Source organism: Danio rerio, chromosome 18 (assembly GCF_052040795.2).
Source record: "Danio rerio strain M-AB ecotype USA chromosome 18, GRCz13ab, whole genome shotgun sequence".
Classification (NCBI taxonomy): domain Eukaryota; kingdom Metazoa; phylum Chordata; class Actinopteri; order Cypriniformes; family Danionidae; genus Danio; species Danio rerio.
Genome location: NC_141038.1, coordinates 26,015,199 through 26,031,006, shown reverse-complemented (window position 1 = coordinate 26,031,006; position 15,808 = coordinate 26,015,199). Strand labels below are relative to the sequence as shown.

Sequence of the window (15,808 nt, the reverse complement as noted above, 5' to 3'; positions counted from 1 at the left end):
GAAGCACCTTGTCCCTGTGCATAATCAATTGCTCCCGCGAGTGGGCTAAAATCAGCCAGTCGTCGAGATAATTGAGTATGCAAATGCCCGCGAGCCGAAGGGGCGCTAGGGCACCCTCCGCGAGTTTGGTGAAGACCCGCGGAGACAGAGAGAGCCCGAAGGGGAGGACCTTGTACTGCCACGCTCGACCCTCGAACGCAAACCGCAGAAATTGGCGGTGGCGTGGAAGAATGGAGACATGAAAATACGCGTCCTTCAGGTCTATGGCTGCAAACCAATCCCGAGGACGAACGCATTGGAGAATGCGCCTCTGCGTGAGCATTCTGAACGGCAGCTTGTGCAGACAGCGGTTCAAAACGCGCAGATCTAGGATTGGCCGTGACCCACCGCTGTTTTTGGGTACGATGAAGTATGGGCTGTAAAACCCACTCTCCATCTCGGCTGGAGGAACCGGCTCGATTGCACCCTTCGCCAGGAGGGCAGCAATCTCCTCTCGCAAGACAGGGGCGGACAGGGGGTTGACCCTGGAGAAATACACGCCCGTAAACTTGGGGGGCCGTTTCGCGAACTGAATCGCGTAACCGAGTCTGATTGTGCGTATGAGCCACCGCGAGGGGCTGGCCCGCGCTAACCAGGCAGGCAGAGCCCTCGCTAATGGAGTCATCGCTACAATCGCTGACGTACCAGCGGTGGGGCAGCGCGGAGTGGGTGTGCTGATCCGGGAAGCACGAGGGTCCCGCGGAAGAGCTGGAGGAGAGCGATTCGCTCTGGCTCCGCACCCTGACTCCGGAGAGGGGGCTGGAGGGCTGAGGAAAGGGAGACCGTCCCCCCAGCGCTCGTGAGCCACTGGCGAAGCACGTAGAGTCTGCGAGCCGGAAGGCAGCGCGTCCCGGACTGGCAGAACTCGTGCAGTCACATCCGGGGAAGGGAAAAAGTGCTCTTTTACTGATGTTTTGGTGGCACTGAAAAGTACCGTTGTTATCGGGGCCCCGCCCTCCAGCGGGGAAAGAGCAAGTTTCCTCTTCTCCGGATGGCCTGTCTCAGGGACGCTTCGCGGTCCGTTTACCGGACTTAACGGCGCCCTGGGCAGGAGGGGCTGCCTGCTTTCGAGGTGAACGCCGCGCCCGCTTGGCCGGAGGCGCAGGCGGGGGCGGGGCAGCACTCGTTGGCGGGCGCCCTCGGCGAGGAACAGTGGAGGTGGATGGCTCGGCGGGCAGAGCGGGCTTACGGCCACGCCGATAGATGACATTGCCCATCGCATCCGACTGCTCTTTCACCGCCTTGAATTCCTGGGTGAATTCACCGACGGTGTCGCCGAACAGGCCAGCCTGGGATATGGGCGAGTCAAGAAAGCGAACTTTGTCAACGTCGCGCATATCGGCCAGGTTTAGCCAGAGGTGGCGTTCCTGAACCACAAGTGTGGACATCGTCCTCCCCAGCGCACACGCGGCGGACTTAGTAGTCCGAAGAGCATAGTCGGTCGCGGTGCGCAGCTCATGTAATAAGCTTGGGTTGGACCCGCCCTCGTGCAGCTCGGCCAGCGCCTGCGCTTGGTAGCGCTGGTAGGTGGCCATCGCGTGCAAAGCAGAAGCAGCCTGGCCCGCAGCCTTATAAGCTCTGGCTCCGAGGGAGGCAGACAACCTACAGGCTTTGGACGGGAGGCGGGGCAAACCCCGCCACGTAGAGGCGCCGCGCGGACAAAGATTTACCGCGATAGCGCGCTCCACTGACGGGATCGCCTCAACTATACGCACCGCTCTGGAGGACCGGACCCAAAGAACCGCAGGCAAGGGAGTAACCCAGCTCGACCGTCTGCCACCGCGAAGACCCACTCTGGACCGGGAGACACACTCGTTCGCTCTGAAGTGCTGATCAGCAAGAGGAACCCTCATCGACTCACTCAGAAAGGATCTGAAGCGAAAAGGATGGCGTCTGCTGGCTTCAGGTGTGCTTATATGCTGAGATAATTGCAGATGTCGCACACCTGCGCAAGCTTACGCTGCCAATTAATTTCATTCATTGGCCCGTTCAATACTCTCCAGATAAGCGGCTTCTGATCCGAATCCTCCCATTCATGGCACTGAAGTTCCCCAACCGAAGGGGAACATGCAAGCTCCGCACAGAAATACTAGATGGCCCAGTGAGGACCAAAAGCCATTGGTATTCTTGCTGTGAGGCAACAGTGCTAGTCACTGGGCCACCGTGCCGCCCATTCTGGATAAAGGTGGAAGAAGGGGAGGAGGGGGGTTTCTTCAAGATGAAGATAGTTGTAGAATGTAGAAAGGAAATGAGGATATATATATGTATATCCTATAGGATCCTTTGATTGGAGGATCATAATTAGCTAATGTAGACCATCTGGTTGAATCATGAGCACATGCTCCTCTCGAAATTAGTTTAAAATTAAACTTCACTTTGTGAGACGCCATTTTTGAATGATTTACTAACGGCTTTGAGTGTTTTGCACTCTGCTTATGCAACCTGCGCAGTTCACGTTTTAACCACCTGCTGCACCTCGCATTTTTGCTGTTACGCGATGTGCGCTTTCAGTAAAAAAAAAGTCAACTCTGAGCGGAAAAGGCGCGTTATGTCAGTCACATCTTTTTCATTCTCCATCCTCAGTGTTATCCGCAGCCGTATGACTTCACAAATCTTGAATATCACAATATTATTAAATATTAAATTTATACCAATATCAACAGCAACACTTGTGCACAATAGGCAGCTGATTCAGTCTTGATTGACTTTCAAGAAAAAAGGCAGTGTGGCCTATTCATTCAGAAAGCACATTCAAAAAATGGCTCTTAAATAATGACCAATTGAATTGGTGGTTCAATTGATTCGTTCAAATAATGGATTCCACTGTTTTGATTGGAGACATTTTGGAGAAACAACAACATTTTGAATTTTCAATAAAACATATGTAATTTTTTTAACTTTCAACAATGGCTTTTTGACAACAATAAAGATTTTGTCTTGGAACTTAAATAAAGGCTATTTTATAAAAACACTGATTTCATGTGCATTACATGTTCAGTCTATGTACTTGTGCAAGTATGATGGCAGACTACTGGACCAGATGTGCACAGCCACATACTGTTTCTTTACAAAGTAACATCGCCACCTCTTGGCCTGGCATAACTAATACATGATTTCGTTGTTTTTCTCAGATGCATGATTGTTTTGGCAGCATTGCTAAGTTTTTTAGTACATACTGTAGTTGCTGTGAAAAGCTTATGAAAGACAAGCCTGCAAGCCTAAAAGACATTACAGCTAAAACTAAGAGGCAAACGGACATGAGGACTACTAAGAAAGGACCACTAAGAGTCTTTTGTTCAATTATAAATTTTCTATTATTGTTAACAACTATTTATAGAGCCATAGACCCCAATAAAGACTCTTCATTTTAATAGTGTTCCATAGTTACTGGTTTAGCTGCCCACCTGTTTCTTGTTTAAAGAAGACATGACAGTCACGGAGAGTCTTGGTTGAATATTCAGTTAGATAAAGAGGATGCGTGACAAGAGTAGACAGACTGTAAAGGAGGAGCAGGTGGATGCAGGTGAATTATTAAAGACGCAAGGAGGCACTTAAACTTCTGTGCGCAGAAAGGTCAAAATATGCAATCAACATTGCAGAACTGGGGTAAACATAAAATGAATGCAGAGCAGTTGTGTAAATTTAGTATACTATTTAGTGCAAATGGATACTTTTTTAAGCTTTACAGAAAAAAGTTGGCATAGAAGGTATGTTTGGCAGTTTATGTAAAAAAAAAAAAAAAAAAAAAAAAACTATACTTTGCAATTATATTGTTGCAATTAAGTGTACGTTGTACCAAACACTCCTTGTGAATCTATGAGCAAAAAGTCCAACCATGGTTGCTTTTGAGAAAATTTAACTGGGCCTGGGTATTCTTTGTAAGAAAAGGCTGCCATCCTGCCACCCTACCCCATAGTTCAGACATATGTAGAATATGGGAGATAGTGGGAGATATGGGAGATAGTTGTCACATGTATCACAAAGTCAGTATATGCCAGAAATTCCTGCAACTTTTTTAGTGTTGCTGTAGGCCTCTTGGATAGGTAGGCCTCCCTGATCAGTTTTCCTTTTGTCTTTTCATTAATATTGGAGGGATGTCCAGTAATGACAAAGTTGCACCATATTTTCCTCTCTTGATGATGACGGTCCTCACTTTGTTCCATAATATATCCAATGCCTTGACTGATACCTTCTAACAATGAGATCTCTCTGATGCTTTAGAAGCTCTCTGTGGACCATGACTTTCACTGTAAGATGCAACTAGGGAAATGTCTACTAAAAAACTACTAAACACTACTAAAACAGCTGAACTTTATTCTGGGTTAATCAAAGACACTTTAACTTCTGACAGGTCTGTACTGACTCATATTTAAAATGAATTTGAATGTGATTGTTTATTTTGAACGCAGTCATATCCCCACTTTTAAAAATGTGTACACACTTAAGCAACCATATTGTAGCGGCTTACCAATGCCGCTATTGTTGGTAGAGTGAGCAAGTTTTTAACGCGTAAAAAGTCAGAGTTCGTAAGCAAATAGATGCAAATAAAAACATATTTATTGTCCAATCAACTTCCAATCAACAGAATTACTCAATCACTTTCCTTTATCTAAAAGCACACTTCTCTGTTTCCTTCAGTTACGAGACGATGCAATACGATACGGTCAAAAACTGTGTGCTTCCTACCAACACTGTCTTCCTCCATGCAGTGAAGCCACAGTTATATAGTCTCCTACTGACACCTTGTGGCCAATAGCCAAAATACAATGTATGGCTCCTACATACCGGCCCCTTAATTGTTTATGACAAAATGGCATAACAATTACAAATTTATACAATATGGAGCCTTACACATGAACTCAAAATGGTATCAAATATATATATATACATGCAAATATATAACCTCAGTTTAAACACCTGTTTAACTGGTTATATCATATTTTCCTATGTTGCTTTTAAAAGTAGGCAAAGCTTACTAATTGAACGTTCCAAGATGTTGCATTTGGTTTGAACTTTTACAGATCTAACTAAACCTCTACTGTCTGGAAAAGTCTCAATCACTCTTCCCAGAACCCATGATCCACGTGGTGCTGTAGAATCTGCAATGATCACAATGTCGCCAACAGTAAGATTTCTATGTTCCTTGTTCCATTTTTGTCTTTTCTGCAACAATGGTAGGTATTCACGTACCCATCTTTTCCAGAAGAGGTCTGAAATATATTGCACTTGTCTCCATCTTCGTTTGGCATATGAATCAGACCTTTCAAACAAACCAGGAGGCAGTGCAGGGTTTCCTTTCAAAAGCAGAAGGTGGTTAGGTGTTAAAGCTTCCAAATCATTAGGGTCGTTGGAGATATTAGAGATGGGTCGATCATTTAGAATTGCCTCGGCTTCACACAAGACAGTCTGCAGGGCTTCATCATCCAATGTTTGTTGTCGAAGGACAACACACAGACTTTGTTTCACCAGTCTAATTAAACGTTCCCACACTCCTCCAAAATGAGGGCTTGAAGGTGGGTTAAAACTCCAGTCCACTCCCTTCTGTAGCAGGGCTCGTTGAATCTTCTCCTTGTTCAATGCACTGAGTGCCTCTTTTAGCTCCCGCTCAGCACTGATGAAATTTGTCCCATTATCAGATCTCATAGAAGAAACTTGTCCACGACGACAGATAAATCTGCGTAAAGCATTGATACACGAGTCTGTATCAAGTGAGTATGCAATTTCCAAATGAACTGCCCTACTTGCCATACAAGTAAATAGCACTCCATAGCGTTTCACTGTACCACGTCCTCTTTTTACTTCTATGGGCCCAAAGAAATCTACTCCTACATTAGTAAAAGGTGGTAAATCAGGAGTGATTCTTTCCACTGGAAGGTCTGCCATCCTTTGTTCACCCAGCTTCCCCTTAAAGCGTCTACAAATGACACACTTAGAAATGATCTTTCTTGCAACAGAATTGGCATTTGTTATCCAATACTTACAACGCAGTTTAGAAAGCATTGGATTTCTGCCACCATGACCCAGTTGTTCTTGAATGTCTGAGAGTATGAGATGTGATACGTGCTGATTTTTAGATAACAAGATGGGATGTTTTCTTTCGCTTGGCATAGCTGACTTACCAAGTCTTCCTCCTACTAACAGCACTCCATCATGCAACATGGGATCCAGTTTATAGACAGAACTGTTTCTTTTAACAGTGTTATCATGTTTAAGAGCAGCAATTTCTTCCTGAAATTGTTCCTGTTGACTGAAACGAATGATGTTAACCTCAGCCTTATAAACATCCTCCACAGTCAAACTCTGTCGTTCCAGAGATGATTTAAAATGTTGCAATTTTGCATTCATGGTTGCATCATCACTATGCTCCAAAGACAGTTCCTTTCGTTTACGACTTAACTGCAGTAAAAGTTTCTGCAGTTTCAAAATCCATGCAACTGCAACCTTTAGACGTTTCCAATCTGAGAAGTAATGTATCAATTTGCTTGTGGCCTTTTGTTCGCTCTGCAGTGTCACAGCATTTACCTTTAATTCCCTTTTTACTTCAGGATCATCATCATCCATCGATGTCGAATCACTTGTATGGAACTGTACATCACTTGGCTTCCATAGAAAGCTAGGCCCCTTTAGCCACCGTTCATTGTTCAAAAAAGATTCCACATTCAAGCCACGTGATGCATCGTCTGCTGGATTGTCTTTAGTTGGTACATGCCTCCATTGTTGAGGCTGTGTTGCGTCTCTTATAAATGACACTCTGTTAGCGACAAATGTATGGAACCGTTTGTTCTCGTTCTTTATGTAATTGAGAACAGTTGTACTGTCGCTCCAAAAAACAGAATCCTCCAATGGAAGTTGCAACATCTTCTTTAACATGATGTCCATCTTCACAGCCAAGACAGCTGCTGTAAGTTCTAAACGTGGTATGGTCACATGTTTCAATGGTGTTACTCTGGACTTACCCATCAAAAATGACACATGAACCTTGTCTGCACCGTTCAGCATCTTCAGATAGGAAACTGTGCCATACCCAGTTTCACATGCATCTGCAAAGTGGTGTAAACAAGCATGACTGGCCAGTCCATAATCCACAGGTTTAAAACATCTATTTACCTGAAATTCTGCAACCTTGTCCAACTCAACAATCCAATGAGTCCATTGCCTCTCGAAAGCAGATGGTATGGTATCATCCCAGCCCAATGTCTTTCTGCACAACTCCTGCAAGATGACTTTTGCAGGCAGAATAACAGGTGCAAGGAAACCCAAAGGATCATACACCGAGCTTACCACAGACAAAATGCCTCGTCTTGTACAAGGTTGAGTTTTCAAGGAAATCTTGAATTGAAAAGTGTCAGCATCCACACTCCACTGAAGACCTAATGCTCTTTCAACTGGCAACTTGTCTCGATCCAAATCCAACTGCTGTATATCCTTGGCCCGATTTTCCTGAGAGATCGATTGTAACACCTCCCGGCTATTACTGATCCACTTTGTCAAACGAAAGCCTCCTTTCTGACAAAGACAAGTAAGATCTTTTGCCATAGATATGGCCTTCTCTTCACAAGAGACACTCTTCAAACAATCATCCACATAGAAGTTATTGTTGATCGTTTCAATTACCTCTAATGGAAAGTCACCTTCATTGTCCTTTGCCGTTTGCTTTAAAGCAAAGGATGCACAACTCGGAGAGGACACTGCACCAAAAAGATGAACTGTCATCCTGTAAGTAATGGGTTCCTTATTCAGTTCTCCACCAGGCCACCACAAGAAACGAAGAAAATCTACATCTTCTGCTGCAACTCTGACTTGATGAAACATCGCTTCTATGTCAGCCATAAAGGCTACTGGCTCCTGTCTAAATTTCAGTAAAACTCCAACCAGAGAACTGGTAAGATTAGGACCTTGCAATAAGTTATCATTAAGTGATGTTCCTTTATATGCTGCCCCACAGTCAAAAACCACTCTCAATGATCCCTTTTTAGGATGAAACACCCCGTGATGAGGGATGTACCAAACTTTACCATCCAATCGATCAAGTTGGCTATCAGGTACCTTCTCAGCATAGCCCTTGTGTATGACACCTTCAAGAAAGTAAGTATACTTCTCATGAAATTCTTGATTTATTTCCAATTTCCTTTTTAAACCAAGCAACCGTTGCTTAGCAACACCAAGATTATTTGGTAATGTGACATCAGACTTAAATGGTAATCTTAAGCTGTAATGTCCATCCTGATGCTTGACCGAATTGTTCATTATACTCATGAACTGAAGATCTTCCCTTGACATTTCCTTTTCATCAACAGTCTTCTCATTGAAATCATGATTAAACTGGTTGTTAAGCAGCTCCTCCAATCTAACAACAGAAATTCGGTTAACAGTAACATCAGAATGGCCAACTTCATTCCTATGTTCACTGTTTCCTTCCACAGTCCCATTAACAACCCACCCCAATAGGGTCTTAATGGCAAAAGGCCCATTACCTTGACTGTTAATAATCTTGTGTGGTTCCATCACATTAGCTGCATTAATTCCAATCAGTAAATCAACCTCTGCTTGAATGCAAGGTATCTTCACTTTATCCAGGTATGACCACTTGGATAACTCCTCTTGAGTTATGATGTTCTGAGAACTCACAGGCATTTTCTGTTGTGTGTAAACAGCAGGAAGTGGAAAGAAATTATTAGTGTTAAGACCACTGATTTCCAGACCATCAATAACACAGCAAGACACAGACATTTCCTGACCCATAGTACGAAGCAAAATATTAATCTTCTTTCCATTCAAATTCAGCTCCTCCTGCAAGTGTTCAGAACAGAAAGTGGCCGAACTTCCTGGGTCCAAAAAAGCATATGTCTGCATCACCTTGTTACTTTTAATGGACTTGACTTGAACTGGTATGATTGACATTAAAGTTCTTTCAGTCCCGGCCCCTGTGTGACCACAAGTTTGCACAGATGTATCTTTGCGCTTTTCTTCAGCCTGCTTCAGTATTACCTCTTTGCCATAAATATGGAGGATTGTGGGGTGTGTTTCTCCACAAATGTCACATTTCAGTCGATTCTCGCATCCTTTACTTTTATGCCCAGTTTTTAAACAGCCAAAACAAATTCCCTTGGCCTTCAGGAATTCAATCTTGTCACGTTGTGTTCTTTTCTTTAATGCAAAGCACCTTTCCAATAAATGCTGATTTTTGCAAAACAAACAGTCTCCATTAGACTTAGACACATGACAAGATTTTGGTTGTGCTAAAGCATCACTGAACTTCTTTGCTGGAATAGAAGTTGAAATGTCAGTAGCAAAACTACTTCTTGTAAAGGGCTTGTGTGGTTGAACCTTAAGTTTACTTGCACCATGCTTGTCTTGAATGTCACCAAAAACAGGATCAGATGCCATTTTAACCTGTTTTTCAATAAATTCAACAATGTCACAGAACTTTGGCCTGCCATGAACAGACTCCATTATCTGACAGGCTTTAGCTCTCCATTGCTCCCTCAATTTGTAAGGCAGCTTCATAACCACTGATTTCATGTTGCTAGGCATGTTAAGTTCTTGCATATATGAGAGTTCATCCATTGTATTACAACAAGTACGCAAAAACAAAGCATAAGCCTGCAATCCTTGCACATCTTCAGCCTTTAAAGTAGGCCACCGCAGGGCTTTCTCCATATAGGCTGTAGATACCTTAAACTCATTACCAAAATGTTCCTTCAACAACTTCTTGGCCATTGCATAGCCCTTTTCTGAAGACATATATTGGCAACTGCGAACAAGATCTTTAGGCTGCCCTTTTGTGAACTGCTCAAGGAAATACAACTGATCCTTTAAATTGGTTGTTTTTTGCTCAATGCCATGCTCAAATGCTCTAATGAATGGAATATACTGCAATGGGTCACCATCAAATGTTGGAATTTCCTTCTTTGGTAGAATACGAGGATTTGCTTGCTGTTGAACAAGATGCGCTGTTAATTCCTCCTGTTTTTTCAGAATTTCAAGCAAAGGATCACCCTGTGCAGGTAAGATATTTGTAGCATGCTGAATTATGGAGTCATGTTGTGTTTGAGCAGAACAGTTACCATTAGCATGTTCCGATGTTTGTTGATCAATCCATCCAATCCTTTGATCCTGTATTGCAGCTTGAGATGCAGAAACACCAGTGTATCCATCCAAATCCAGTGGCATTGAATTTACTGGGACATAGTCATTTGCATTGGGGTTTAAAGATGTTGTTTGAGAAGAAGAATTTGCAGTGACCACAACCTTTTCAATCTTCTTTGAAGATAAACTGCTTGAACATTTACTTTGTTGATCAAATTTCTGCAACACACTGATCCTTGCTGTGGAAGCTGCTATTTGAGCATCCAAGTCCAACTGCTCTTTTTTCCTTCTCAGTTCTTCCTCCTGAACTTCAATACCATGTTTAGCCTTTAATGCAGCAGCACGTGCCATGAGTGCGGCCTTTTCTGCCTCTGCTTGAATACAGGCAGATGATATGGATGAACTACTGCTGCTGCGTGCACTGCATTTACTGCGTTTTGAGGTAGCATGTGATACATTTGACACACTATCTCCAGGACCAACATCACTCTCCGGATTTTCCACTTCAGATATTTTGTGACCTTCTGGTTTATCTGATAACCATTTATTTGTTCGTTCCAAAAACTCATTGTTTGATATCATTTTTGCTTTAAACCAGATATCATGTTTTTCACACTCTTCAACCGGTAAAATAACCAAAAGTGACTCATGAGTGTCTTTTGCCTCTGAACACAACCTCTTAAAATCCTCAAAGACCAAACGTATCTCAGGTTTGTATTCATTGTCATCACACATTAGTTTGTTAATTGACTCTTTTAGCTTTTGTGCTTTGTTTAGCTTTGCCTTTCTTAACTTCTGTAAAGTGTCTAGTTTTTCAACTAAAGCTTTAGCTGTTAATTTAACTGGTCTTTTTTCCCTTTCAGGCTCATTTTCAACAGAAGTTAAACCTTGATCAGTCACATTCACCATTTCAACATTCAAATTGATTTCATTTTCCATTTTGCAAATTGTAAAACCCAATAAACACACATAAGAAAAGTTCAGTCAGTCATGGGCAACCAATGCATTGGATTTACGCTTTAAACCTTATTGTGTGCACACATAGTTTCCATATGGCCATAATGATGATGTTGTTGCAACAAACATACCTATTGTGCTGTTTATCAAACGCGAAGAGATGAACGTAGCGTAGATTCACCTTAATGCAGGAAACCAGAAGAAAGCCGATCCAAACGAACTCACTCAGATGCTGAAGAAACGCTGTCCTCACGTGCAGCAAATGAAGCCTTGATCCAAACGAATGTGGCCGTCCTTGTCTGTAGAAACACCATGCTTTGCTGTCCACTCCAGCGGCGTCTCAATTGTCCCACGAAGCAAAGTTTTTGACTTTTTTGTAGCGGCTTACCAATGCCGCTATTGTTGGTAGAGTGAGCAAGTTTTTAACGCGTAAAAAGTCAGAGTTCGTAAGCAAATAGATGCAAATAAAAACATATTTATTGTCCAATCAACTTCCAATCAACAGAATTACTCAATCACTTTCCTTTATCTAAAAGCACACTTCTCTGTTTCCTTCAGTTACGAGACGATGCAATACGATACGGTCAAAAACTGTGTGCTTCCTACCAACACTGTCTTCCTCCATGCAGTGAAGCCACAGTTATATAGTCTCCTACTGACACCTTGTGGCCAATAGCCAAAATACAATGTATGGCTCCTACACATATTATTTTAGCTTTTTTATTTTTAGTTCCCTGCACCTAAAGTATTACAGTTAGGTTTTTATACAACTGTACAGGTTATAGCTTACATTAAAGGTGGAAGAAATTCTAAACTGATTTACTGTGGGTTCATTTTTTTACAACGCAACCTTGCATTTTAACAGGAGTGTGTAGACTTTTTATATGCACACACACACACACACACACACATATATATATACACTAAAACATCCACGCACACACTCATACACTACGGACAATTTTGCCTTCCTAATTCACCTGTACCACATGTATTTGGACTGTGGGGGAAACCGGAGCACCCAGAGGAAACCCACGCGAAGGCAGGGAGAACATGCAAATTTCACACAAAAACACCAACTGAGCCGAGGTTCGAACCAGCAACCTTCTTGCTGTGCCACTGCATTGGCACTGGAAGTTTACATTCACTCTAAAAAAAGGAACATAATTTTTTTTTATGTGTTAAATAATACTAAACATTTACTATTTTAGTTGTCCTCAAAGCAAAAGAAATTTTTAATAATTTGGCAGTATACTTAGGGTCATGGTCTGTTTGGAAGACCCATTTGTGGCCAAGTTTTAATTTCCTGGCTGAAGTGTTGAGATGTTGCTTCAGTATTTCTACATAATATTCTTTTTTCATAATGCCATGTATGCTGTGAAGTGGACCAGTCCCTCCTACAGCAAAACAGCCCTTTGAAATGATGCTGCCACCCCCATTCTTCACAGTCGGAATGTTTTTTCCTAGGCTTGTAAGCTTTCCCCTTTGTCCTCCAAATGTAACACTGGTCATTGTGGCCAAACAGTTTAATCCTAGTTCCATCAGACCACAGGACATGTATCCAAAAATTATTCTTTTTCCCAGTTTAATTTAGCAAATTGTAATCTGGCTATTTTTTATTTTTATTTTTTACCCATGTTGTCACACAATAAATCAGTGTGTTTAAGGTTTTCCCTAAACACTGTTCTACAGTTGTGCCTCCAGTTAACTCAAATGTTGTCAGTTAGCTAATCAGAAACGTCCAAAACATTGACACCATCATCTGAACTTTTTCAGTGGCACAAAAATCTTAAGTAAACTTGACTTTCAAGAAAAGTTGTAACAATTTCTCAAAAAATATCTCTCTCCTTATTCTGCTTATAAGCATAACAGAAACAAACTTGATAATCCTAACTCACATGTGTAAGTCACATTAACATCTGATTTATTATTTTTTTAATGGTTATGTGCCTTTTTATTGACCTTATTCTCCGCAGACGTGCGGGCGCTGCCATTTGAATCTTTTTAGCACGAGACTTCCGGTCTCATTCACTTCCATTCATTTTTAGACATTAAAAACTGCTTGTTTCGCTGTTTGATGTTGCAAACTGATATTCCCTTGTTATATTATTCTACTTGGTCTGTATAGTCATGCAAACATTTGTTTGTAGAGCAAGTAGTTTGACCGTTTTTTGCCGTTTATTATTCCTTGTCATTTTTCCCATAGGCGACTGAAACGGAAGTTCTAAGACAATCGCGAAAACAGGCGCACTTCCGCCTTTTAGAATAAGGTCAATAAAGTGTATGTAAACTTCTGGCATTAACTGTACCGCATCTTGACCATCTTCACTTCAATAATTTCAATTCCAATTTTCTGTTTAAATTAATAAAATATTTTATCTCAAAATTTCTAAAAAAACAAAAACAAACAAACAAAAAAAAAAACTTCTAAAGTGCACCTGAACAAACAGAACAACGAGTGCATCTAAATCCATCATGTGTAATCTCGCATTTATGCACATGTACCCCATGTGTTTGATATTTGCTTTTGTGCTTTTCCTCACAGGCGTGTGTGTTTGTGAACAGTCATACAGTACATGTCTATGCAGGAAAATATGAGAAGGTTGCAGATGTGAAGGACACACCTTTTCCGTGGTAAGTAGTCATCCTTAATAGGTAGAGGCCTGTTTGTGAAATATGAGAGGCAAACTGGTATGTGACATTACTGTCATCCCCAGGGAGGCCGGCAGACTGATTTCAGTTCAGAGGGAAGCGAGACAGGACTACAGAACTAAATAAAGTCTCAGATGGATGAAACTGAACTGCCGCTAGAAAAACCTGCAAGACAATGAGATTCCCTGTGCCCCCGGAGAAATGTTTACATGCTCTTCAAATACACGTGAAATATATACATATACAGTTTACAGCGTTATCCTTTCATGACTGTGCAGTATAGAGACATAAGGCAGGTCACTGAAGGTGAATAGTGTTAACAATCAGCTACAATTCACCACACTTCCTTAGTTCAGGGGTTCCTCTTTCAGCCTGCGACGAGTGACTCGTGACCCCCAATATCTTCTGTGGTGGTTAAAAATTACAGAAAGCTTGCATGCAATGGCACACACACAGCAATAGACCCAAGTCTATTCTTCACAGATTTTTCTTTATGTAAGTCAGAGCTGTAAATGGGCCAGAAAGTTTAACCTGGTGTTATAAAATCAATCTGCTGCACCAGACACCATTGCTGTGTCTTTAATATAATGTAATTACCCCAGGGGTCGCAATCCAACAGAACTAGTAACTATAAGCTACTATAGTAACTATATACAGTAGTGTAGTAACTATAACTTATAATTTTTTCTTTTGAGTAGGTTATGGATAAAATATGGTAATTATTATGGTTTAATAAAAATAATAGATTTTTGGAAATCACCAGGCGACCCCTCTTTCATTGTCCTGCGACCCCTCGGGGGGTCCCGACTCCCACTCTGAGGACCACTGCCTTAGCTGATTGATTATTTGTATTACGTGTTTACTAAAATGTAAACTGTTTAAATGTGGAAATATTGTCATACATTACATGCATCTGATTGGGGGAAGTCATACTCAAAATTTATGTATTATTATTGTTGTTATTACATTTAAATTACAGTGGGAATTTTGGGTTTTGTTTTCATAAATTTATAATACTTTCTGCATTATAAAGTTATAAAAACAAAACCCAAAATTCCCACTGTAATTTGAATATGATAAATCAGTAATAAAACAATAATAAATATGGATAATAATTTGAATTCTCAGAAGTTTATATATATATATATATATAATGTAAATAATCAACCATCGTTGTGTAAAAAAAAAGTCAGAAAATAGAAATGACAAATTCAACGCAAACAAAAATAGAAAGGTGTGCTGATAAAGTGGAGATCTTATGTAGTGTAGGATAAAACAAAAACTCATTTTGAGAAAATGGCCTTTAAAATATAATTGAAAGATTGATAAAGTAGACAAAAGAAATTCTTTAATTTGTATGGATCCGTTTTCTTTACATTAGGCTGAAAAAAACACTTAATGAATCTTATTATTATCAATATTGTGAAATTACTTAATTCTTATATAATTACTTTTCATAAATGCATAACCCAATGTAAATAAAAAAGAAATAAGCTGCATTAAATGTAGTTATATTAATTTTCTACATTACAATTTTAGTATGATATGTACAATAGTATTTAGCTCATCTCGTTGGATAATTAGAACATAATTAGAATAATTAGAATATTATTTTAATATGAGTATGATCAGAGAAGATTTGGATGAGCTATGTTTTATTATTGTGGCTCTGCTTTTTTTTTTTTTTTTTTTTGGACTTCATTATTATGGACTAAATCTCCTGATTATTTCTGTGTTATAGCTGTAGGACTGGATAAAATCCTTTTTCATGATTTTCTTTTTTATTTGTTTATTTATTTTATTATTTTTGCCCAAAGCAATCACTGCAATGCTATTGCATTAACTGAAAAAAAAATATTCCTCATAATATCAATGCCAAGGTATTCCAGGAGATAATAAAAATATAGAAATTAGAGGAAATTCTTGTTAGCAGGGATGAGTTGGATGATTTGAGACATGTTTATTGATAAGTACTGTCCATAGTATTTTATTAATATTATTATTATTATTTAGTTATTTTTTTTGTTCATTACTTTTCTGTTTTCTAATCAAATGCAGTGCCATTTGGTCA

At 40.6% G+C, this 15,808-nt stretch overlaps 1 protein-coding gene across 12 annotated transcripts in view; it reads left to right on the top strand.

Annotated features, from left to right (window-relative positions):
- LOC147832830 (uncharacterized) overlaps window positions 1-13,977 on the top strand; it is a 102,700-nt gene extending 88,723 nt beyond the window's left edge. For all 12 annotated transcript variants that reach the window (XR_015514976.1, XR_015514978.1, XR_015514977.1 and 9 more), the window contains 2 exons: window positions 13,631-13,719; window positions 13,803-13,977. Coding sequence is in view for 6 of the 12 variants with exons in the window: in XM_087293187.1 (XP_087149313.1) it covers window positions 13,631-13,719; window positions 13,803-13,863 (150 nt within the window). In the remaining 6 variants the exon portion in view is untranslated. The remainder of the gene's footprint in view (window positions 1-13,630; window positions 13,720-13,802) is intronic.
- The last annotated feature ends 1,831 nt before the right edge of the window (window positions 13,978-15,808 follow it).